The sequence below is a fragment of the Cryptomeria japonica genome, chromosome 4, assembly GCF_030272615.1.
Source record: "Cryptomeria japonica chromosome 4, Sugi_1.0, whole genome shotgun sequence".
Taxonomy (NCBI): domain Eukaryota; kingdom Viridiplantae; phylum Streptophyta; class Pinopsida; order Cupressales; family Cupressaceae; genus Cryptomeria; species Cryptomeria japonica.
In genome coordinates, this window is record NC_081408.1 from 46530904 (window position 1) to 46540908 (window position 10005).

At 32.4% G+C, this 10005-nt stretch overlaps 2 protein-coding genes across 2 annotated transcripts; one reads left to right on the top strand and one right to left on the bottom strand.

The window, feature by feature from the left end:
- Nucleotides 1–1766: 1766 nt before the first annotated feature.
- On the top strand, nucleotides 1767–2249 carry LOC131056816 (uncharacterized). The gene has a single exon (XM_059218811.1). It carries the CDS (start codon nucleotides 1767–1769, stop codon nucleotides 2247–2249), a length of 483 nt encoding a protein of 160 aa, XP_059074794.1.
- Nucleotides 2250–4228: 1979 nt separating this feature from the next.
- On the bottom strand, nucleotides 4229–5672 carry LOC131056817 (F-box/LRR-repeat protein At1g55660-like). Its single transcript, XM_059218812.1, has 2 exons — nucleotides 4788–5672; nucleotides 4229–4537 (listed from the first exon to the last, which is right to left on the bottom strand). The coding sequence occupies exons 1-2, from the start codon at nucleotides 5670–5672 to the stop codon at nucleotides 4229–4231; spliced, it is 1194 nt and encodes a 397-aa protein (XP_059074795.1).
- Nucleotides 5673–10005: the final 4333 nt, after the last annotated feature.

Below are 10005 nucleotides of genomic sequence, written 5' to 3' on the forward strand. Positions count from 1 at the left end.
TTAAAATAAATAAATAAAAAGAATTACATATTACTGGTATCAGAATAGATGGCCTCCCTTCCTCACAATCTCATTGCTTATTTGCTGATGATACGTTATTGTTTTGGAAGGCCACTATAACAGAAGCTCAAGCTATTCAGAAAGTTATCTTTGACTATTCAACCTTTTCTGGCCAAAAGGTGAATAAGGGAAAGTCCAAAATCTTTTTCGTTAATGTCCCCACTTTAGTTAGGAATAATCTTATCCACTTTTGGAACTTTCAAGTTGGGTCTTTCCCTTGCATGTATTTAGGTATTCCCTTCTTTCTTGGGGCAGATAAGAACTCTTTTTGAGACAAAATTGTTCATTCTATCTCCTCTAGAATTTCCTCCTGGGATCATAAATGGTTAACATTGGCAGGCAAAATTCTTCTAATTAAATCAGTCCTGAGTGCTATTCCTACATATCCAATGTCTATTTTACAGGCTCCCTCTCAAGTTGTTAAGCGTTTAAAGGTATCCCTTAGGTCCTTCCTTTGGAATAATAATATAGGAGGAAGGAATAAGATCCCCCTTTTAGCATGGGATAAAGTTTGTCGTCCCAAGGAGTTAGGGAGGGCGGGTATTCAGGATTTAGCTATTCAAAATAGGGCTTTGGGGGCTAAGTTGATTTGGAAATTATACACAAATCCTAGCTGTAAATGGGCCTCTGTTGTGCTTGCTAAATATTTAAGGGGTCTACCAAGAGAAAGAATTTTTACTGCAACTTCCCTTCCGAAGGGCTCTACGTTCTGGAATTTTCTGATTTCATGTAGAGAGGTGATCTTGCCTCATTTACCCTAGGTTGTCCATAATGGGAGAAAAGCTCATTTTTGGGATGAAGTTTGGAATGGGCACCCTGCTCTCTCATCTATCCGAGATTGGTCTCCTTTGCCAGAAATCCTTTCATCTCTTTGGGGTCCTTTTGTTGCAGATTATTTTATCATTGACACTTCTGGACCTTGTATAATTGTCAAATGGAAGGAAATCTCTCCCTTGGCGATTAACATAAATATTGTTTTTGATTTTATCAAAGAACTTTGTAAGAGACCTCTAGTTTTTCAATATAAAGAGGACTCATTGGTTTGGACTAAAAGTGCGACTGGCTCCTATTCGGTGAAAGAGGGGTACAATTCTTTGATTCAGATCCCTGTTTATGCCTGTTGGCCTACTAATTTATGTTGACATTCTGCATGTCTTCCAAAAGCAGGGGCTTTTGCCTAGCTAGCCATTCAAGATAGGATCCTCACTGGAATGCGGTTAGATAGGCTTGGGATTACGACAATTTTCCCATGTGTTTTCTGTGGTTATTGCATGGAATCAGTGGACCACCTCTTCCTACTTTGTCTCTTTGCCTCTGAGTGTTGGTATTGGTTGTTTGGTATGTTAGGGTAGTCTTCTGCTCTTTGTGCAACTCTTCTTTCACAATTTCAATCTTGGCCCTTGTTGTTTCCCACTTCGTTCTATTCATCTCTGTGGATAGTTGCTCCATCTTTGGTGATTTGGAATCTATGGCTGGAAAGGAATTCAAGAATTTTTAATCATAAATCGACGTCTTTACCAGACGTTATAGGGAAAATCCAAGCCTCCATTTGTGAAGTGGTGCTCTTTTTCATTTATAAAAATTTAGGGCGACTAACAACCTTTTCTCATTGGGATAATTGGGTTACTTGGAAATGGCCCTCTTTGCAATTGTTGCCCTCTCATGGGGCTATTTCAGATGCTTTTTCTTCGCATCTTAAGCGAAAGATGGCTAAATGGAGCCCTCCCCCTTGTCCATCCTTCAAACTCCAATTTGATGGGGCCTCTAAGGGCAATCCGAGAAAGTCTGGGATCGGGGTAATCATCTTTGACCATTCTTCAAATATCGTCATGGCTGTTGGCAAATACATTGGTTATGGCACTAACAACATGGCTGAATTTCAGGGTCTATCTTTTGGACTTGATCTGGCCCATTCTCTAAATATCAAGTATATTGTTATTGAAGAGGATTCAATGCTTGTCTGTCGGGCGGTTGTTGCCAAAAAATGCGTCTCTTGGCGTATGCAGTATCTTCTGGAACATATTCTTCTTCAACTGAATGGCTTCTCCACTTTCTCAATCTCTCATTGTTTTAGAGAAATTAATGTGTTTGCGGATTTTCTTGCTAGTAAGGTTATTAGTGACGGTGTAGACCGCATAGAACTTACATCCTCGGATTTTCCTATCTCATGTACGAAAATTCTATCTTAAAAATGCCTTCTTGATGTGGTTGTTCTTTCGTAAGTGCCTATAATAAGGGTGTTTTGGAATAATACCATTGTTATTGTCATTTATTGGGAGATTCTCCCCATTATTGAAAGGAATTTTTTTGGTGGTAATCTTGATAGTTCTCCTCGCCTTATGGGGTATCTACTTCTTTGAGTGTTTATAACAGGGCATTGCCTTGCCTTATGACAACACCTTTGATATAGTCACCCTTGGAAGTGGAGCTGGTTTTAAGGATGGAGGGTGATAGTCTCTGGGACCAATCGACAGTGATCTGATAGTTTTTTCTTGTACCTTGGGTGTTGTGGGTTGCTTGGTTTTGATTTCCTTTTTTCCCTTTGGCGGTTGAAGCCATGTTAATTAGCTCTTTCATCATGATAATTGGTGACATGTCTCTCTCCGGTGTTTGGAAACTAAGTTATATTGCTTTTTGGGATAATCATTAGATGTTGCAGTTCAACCTAAGTATTATATCTGCTATGACAATCATGTTTTCTTAAGCACAGTGGTGACCATTTGTGTCATGATTTTTGGGTCTCACGTTCTGCGCATTGGCTTGGTTAATTAATCAGTATGCTTTACGGGTATAAGGTTGGTGAGTTTTATTAATTGAGTTTGCTATTTGTCAAGCATTTTCCATCATTCAGAGGTGCTATTTGGCTGGATATTCTCTTCGTATGATATTTTGATAATCATATCATGACAACCGCCGCTCTGTTATATATCCTTGATAGTTTTACATGTACGAGTCATATTTGTTTGTTTCTTTTTCGGTTGATACAATGCTTTGCAGGATGTGGAATCTATTGGGCAAAATTGGTGAGTTGTGGGTCATTCTGAGAAATTGGAAAATGCAATGTTTTGGATGGGGTAAATGGCTTCTTGTTATGTTGTTACTTGTTTGGCTATTCTTATGGGCCATTATATGGATTGGCTTCACCCTGTTCCCTAGAGGTTGTCTTCATCTTCCGTTCCTTCTTGTATGGTTAGGTTTATGTATGCTGACCATTTTCATGTTGTCAGGATTACTTCTCCTTGGATCCCTCTTTGTTGTATTGTTTGTTCTCTGCAGATATCTGAACTCATGTGGTGCATAAAGGGATTATTGTTTGGGGATGCTACTGATCTTGGCTGCATTTTTTGAAGATGATATCCTCTCTTCAGAATTACTAATACAAGTTTGTTCTAAAAGCTTCCTTTATATCTAATGTAATGAAAATTGTAATCAGGGTTTTATGAATTGTATATGGGTTATTGTATCGGATAGGTACAAAACTGAGAGGTTTTCTTACTAGTTCTTTCCCCTTAGTGCTCTTTGAACCAGTCACCATATAAAAATAAATATAATTAATATAATTTTAGTGGTATCATCCACTTTTATCAAAAAAAAAGAAAAGAAATATCAGTATAAAAAACAACAGTAGCTGAAACATGAACAATTGTTGATCCACTCTTCACATTTCATCCCCTTTCAAACTTAAGATGTTGGTCTACTAGCATTTCAAAATTTTACGTTCCCTGTAACAAATGTTAAATGTTTACTGTCTAAAATTGAAAAAACAGGCCACGGACCATCCAAAGAGAAAAAAAAGTGGAGAACTACGAAGGATTGTTTATATAAGTATACGAACTGTCTAACACACCACCATAATCCGGATAAAAGAGCAAAGAAAAATTGGAAACAACATACAGATTGAAAGTTACCTTTCGCTGGTTATGTTTACAACAGCAAAAGTCTACTGGCAAAAAGACTAAATGATTCGCCTAACTTACTATAAAATTGACGTTTCGCTGCTTAGATTCAAATAACAATTGACACTTACATCCCCGACTTCAATGTTTGATACACCATTCACCCTCAACCGCAAAATCAACCAAAAAAAACTGTCAATAAAAAAAGTTAAATAAACCCTCCTTAGAAGCCCAGAGAAATTCTATGTTCCTCTTTTATCACAGAAAAAATTCTAGAGAGCACAGTTGAGACATGTCTCTTTCTTTAAATAATTCCGTGACAAGACGATTTCAATTTCTGTATATTCTCGTTGAAATTTCAACAATCCGTTGAGAAATTGCAGAGCGTTAATGCCATCGAATCCTTTCTTCCGGGAAACTAATAAAGTTTTCATGGCAGGAGCATGTGGAAGAAGACAGGTAAGTAGAGGTACAGGGTCATAGAATAAGGTCATATTCAGATGAACCCTCCTTAGATTTTCCAGTGAAAAAGTTGCTGAGATTTCCGGGAATAAGTTCTTGAACTGCCAATCATTGTAATCCTGCATTACACCATCAGACCAAAGATAAGAATGTTAATAGTTGGGAGAGATTGAAACAGCAAAGGAATATTTACAACCCATGACAAATGTTAGAAGCAAAATGCAGTAAAGCCGTAAATAGAGAAGACTACACTATTATAAATAAGGCCTTGATAAAAATGTCATACTGGAACTAACTGTAATTTGTCACGCTCACACTTACGTTTCAAAAAATAAGAAATATTTATAAAATAAGATGTTAAAAACTTACCAACTGAGAACAATCACCGCTGTTTATGCACATTTGTTCTAAATCAGGAAATTCCCTTAGAATATTTACATCAAGCTTAGAAATGAAGTTTAACAAGGTAATATTTCTCAGTGACTTTAGAGTTGTGAACCTTTCAAGTGAAACGTCCGTGCATAGACTTAAACATGCTGTCAAGTAAAATTCCATCTCAACCATAATTCTCATTCTGTGTTTTACTATAATAAGGTTCTCCAACCGTGGACAATTTGTCTTTAATCCATCAATTTTAGAGGATAGATTGAGAGAAATAAGATTGTCTGAATATATCTTTAATCTCTCGAGTCCATTGCAATCATAGAGGATTAAAATTTCTAAAACTGGACATAAATGCAACATCCGTTCAATGGTCTTGTCCTTAACCTCCACATTATACATATTGAGTGTTGCCAAACCAGAGAAGCCAGCAAAAGAGTCGGGTATATTTGTGAGAAGAAAATTACTGAGAACCAAAAATCTGAGGCTGTTGCATAAGAAAATGGAGATGGGAACCTCATAGGGATGTAAGGTGCTCTCTTTAATATTCATCTCTCTCACATCTTTCAGAGCACCACAACGAATCCACTCACAAATCTTGTTACTTGTACAGAAGGACAAAATGCTAAATTCAAAACGTTCAAGGAGACCAGAATGAAGCTTAAAAATATCATCAACAGCACGGCTACATAAGGAAGGAGAGAAATCTCCTGATGAAAATTTTAGACTGGGCAAGACAGTCCAAAGGGATTTCCATCTTTTAGAAAGGACAGAACAACACACTGCTTGCTTAAAAGGAATTTTACTCAGAATGATCGTCAGCAAACTATCTGGGAGATCATCTAGACGCAATCGAATTCTTTTACGAGCCATGAACTTTCCTTGTGTACGCTGGAGAGTATCTGAGAGGGGTTTACGCTAGGGAGTATCTCATAGAGGTTTGCGCAGAGAAAGAAATGACTCGTCTTTCTAAAATTCTAAAACGGCTTAACTATAATGAAATACCCAAAGCCAACGCGTGCAGTATTTAAGAGCTTTGTCCTTAATCCTGTCGGTGTATTTAAAGCTACTTTATTTTTTATTTAGCTATTTATAAATTTATTATTTATTGTTATTAATTTTTATAAATAATTAAATTGTGATATAAATTTATTTTACATTTGTTAATATTATCAGTTTGTATTCTCTTTCTAATGGGACTGCCCAAATATGACAAGCTGTGAAAATAGACTTTTTGTTTCAAGAATATATTTATTTGAAGTAAAATGCACTTTCTTTGTATGGTTGAATTTGTTAGCAAATTTTCTTTCTTTTGGCAATTTTTTGTCAATTTGTTTTTGTTTTCTTGTGATGAAATTAAGTTAAAAGTGTGATGCCATGCCTTCTAAAAAATTGGTTGTCATTTTCAACTATTTTTTTGTCTTTTCTTTAAATTCTTTTTTGACAATGGATGTTTTAATGTCCAAAATCTTGTAAAAAGTAGTTTTAACTTGAATCTATTGTTTCTTTAGAGAGACATTACACTTATATTATTATCATTTTAATCATAGGATTTTTCCATTGAATTACTTTTTTGAAGGTGAATAAATAATTTAAGGATATATATAGTTTTTTATTAATGAATTTATAATCATATTTTAGAATTTTTAAAATAATAGTTTATAGATCATGTTTTATGATCCGTCATTGAAAGAGGTTATACATGTTGATTAGAAAGAGTTTATTATTCTATTAAAAGTATTACCGTTGCTCCAAAGATTTATCAAAGGTATAGCCACCATTCTAGGTGTCAACCTATGTCATCATCTTTTTTGATGTGTTAATTATAAATTGGTCCATGCATCTTGACATTATGTTCTCATATACTTGTAAGATTTGAATGTCATGTCTATCTCATATCTATCTCTCTATCTCTAATTCTTTAGCACTCTATATCACAATCTCTCTCTTTCTATCTCTCCTCATATCTGACTATATCAATTTGTTGCTCTAGCTCTATTTCTCAATTTATTTCTTTCATCTCTCCTTTTATCTCTATCTCATTTTCTCTCCATCTCTCTACCCATATATATCTCCCTTTCTCTATATATCACTTCCTATATCTATATTTATCTTTCTATCTCTCCCTCTCTCCTATATAGTTATCTCTTCCATCTATATATATCCCTCTCCTCTCTCTCTTTCTTTCTCCATCTACTCTCCATATGACTCTCCTCCATCTCAACCTCAATCTCCATCTCTATGTTCATCTCTATCTCTATCTCAATTCTCCTTATTGCAAACATAACATGAGCCTATTGGTAGTTTGATTATGTTTTCAATTCAAATGTTTTGTTTCAATCATGTTTGGATTCATGTAAGTGGATGTATAATCGATTTGAAGCTATCACTTCTCTATTAAGAAATTTGTTAAATGACCTACTATTTTAATTCATATATTGCACAAATGTATAAAAAATAAATCAATTTATTTTTAAATTCACCTTTCACACCTATTCAACGTACCCATTGCACGCCACACCACTGCACAATTACTGGCTATTAATATTACAAAACCCTAGCAAAACATATAGGGACCATGGGGACCAAAACCAATCACGTTACAATGCTGCTTCATTATGAACACGAAGCTAACTCGTCCTCGGAAAGAAAGCGGGTAGAGAAAACACAGTGAAAAATGGGAAAATAAACATGACCCGACGGTTGTAAATGATGCAATCATTATGAACGATCGTTGATCATTACAGTCAGCTTGTCCATCTCATATAAGATAGGTCTCGGTGTAAATATGGCGGTAGCAATACAAAAGCCAACGATGCTGCCGTGCAGCGAGTTTTGTCTTGGAAAATGCAGGACAGTACTTTTGGCTATTCCCAATACATTGTGGTGGCCCCATAGCCAGTGCCGCCAATCTAGATTATAGATTATAGAATTTGAAAAGTTAAGTGTGCAGTGCCAAAAGGCATGTAGGTACCACGCGTATTGCACTGTACACCAGCTGCCATCAACACATCTGTCTAATAATTGAATTTGTAAAACGAATTAATTGCCTTAAAGTTGCCCAAGTGTAGTACAAAACTCTTAAGTTTTGGTATTTGAGCTTCTTTATCAACTCCCATTATTGAAATCGTTCAATGTTAGTAACCTTTAAATTCCCACAGAACTGTAATAAATAAGCAAATGAAAATGAGGCACTGGCTATGCAGGGGAAAATTTGCACCCCCGATCCCCGTGCTCGTCCTCCTTCCGTACGGATGCAGTCAGAATTCCTGCAAAATTCGTACTCTTCTTCGGCCTTCATTTGTCTTAAGGCTCCCGAACATATGATAAAGTTAAATATTATTTTTTATAATAAATTTTATTTATAGTTTTTTAAAATAATGAAAATTTTAATATTTTTGTAATAATGCTTTTAATTTTTTTTTAAATTTATTTTTATAATAATATTATAATATACAATTAATTTATTTTAAGATATATATTATATGTAAATTTTAATAATTTATTTTAAACAAATTTAAATACATATATAAGTCATAATAGCTTTTCTTTATAAATATATGTTATTTTTACATTATATATTAAATTTATTAATATATTTTTAAAATGAGTTTTATGTTTAAATTATAATTTTTATTTTTCTTTATTTTAAAAATAATTAAATTATAATATATAATTAAGTGATTCCAAGATATGTATAGTAAACAATAGCTTTACTAAAAACTTAACATAAATAAATTAATAATATATAACTAAATGATTTTCACATTAAAAAAATAAACGTACATAATATATAAATAACTTTGTTATAATTTTAAAATATATATTAAAAAAAAAAATTGTTCTTATTAATTTAAATAGTTATTATATTTTAACATAGGTAATATATATCAAAAAATTTACTAATGCAGTAAAAGTACATATAACTGATGTAAAAAATTAACACACGTAATATGTATTTAGGTGATCTTAACATACAAATTTTTTTTAACATACGATTATTTTTTTGAACATACATAATATTTGACATATCCTAGTTACAATTTTAACATTTATATAAAAAAAATTAAATTTTTGGTTGAAAGTTATGTGTAACTTAAATAAAAGTATAACTATTATTAAAAATTAGCATCCATAACATATAATTAAGTGATTTTCAAATATATCAAAAAAAATTGATATATGCTAAAATCACTAAGTTATATATTATGTATATTGTAATATAATGATTATTAAAATAAATAAGAACAAAATTTTAAAATATTTAAACATATAATTTACTATTTAAAATTCAAAAATATAATTTAAAAAAGAAAAAACTTTTTTTACTTATATGTATCTTGAAATCACTTAATTATATATTATAATATAATTATTTTAAATATAAATAAAAATAAAAAATTATACAAAAAATTATAACGTATAACTTATTTTTATAATTCATTTTAAAAGTTCAATATGTAATATAAAAAATAATATATATTTATAAAAAATAAACTATTATCTACATATATATTTTAAAAGTTAAAATAAAATTTTTTTTTATTGAAATTTACATATAATATATATCTTAAAATCAATTAATTGTATATTATAATATTATTATTAAAATAAATTAAAATAAATCATTAAAAAAATATTAAAATTTTTGTTATTTTTACAATAAATAAAAATTATAAAAAAATACTATAAATAAAAATATTATAAAAAAAAATATTTAACTTTACCGTATGGTCGGGAGCCTTAAGACAAATGAAGGCTGAAGGAGAGTACGAATTTTGCAGGAATTCTGACTGCATCCGTACGGAAGGAGGACGAGCACGGGGATCGGGGGTGCAAATTTTCCCCTGCATAGCCAGTGCCAAACTTTAGCTCGTCCATTTCATTGAAAGAGACGCCTTCGGCGTAATGATGCATTCATTCATTAAAGTCAAATAAAAGGATATGGTTGAAAAAAATTAATAGGATAGTATAATGGATAAGATAACTTAAAAATAATTATTTTAAATTTATGATTTTAATAATAGGGTTGAGCCCGTTTTAATTGTTGTGATAGTAGTTTTATTTGATTTAAAAAAAAAATTGACAACATTACACAAATCGTTGTGACTTTAATACCCATAATTGAATGAAATGTACCCTTAGTTGCAAAAAGCAACCAGTCATGTGATGACACATTAGCTGCACAAGTATGAGGGCACCTTAA

Coding starts and splice junctions, on each gene's coding strand:
- LOC131056817 (XM_059218812.1), bottom strand. CDS start 5,672: ATGGCTCGTAAAAGAATTCGATTGCGTCTAGATGATCTCCCAGATAGT. Junction 4,538..4,787: donor GCGGTGATTGTTCTCAGTTG/GTAAGTTTTTAA, acceptor GGTGTAATGCAG/GATTACAATGATTGGCAGTT.
- LOC131056816 (XM_059218811.1), top strand. CDS start 1,767: ATGGCTAAATGGAGCCCTCCCCCTTGTCCATCCTTCAAACTCCAATTT.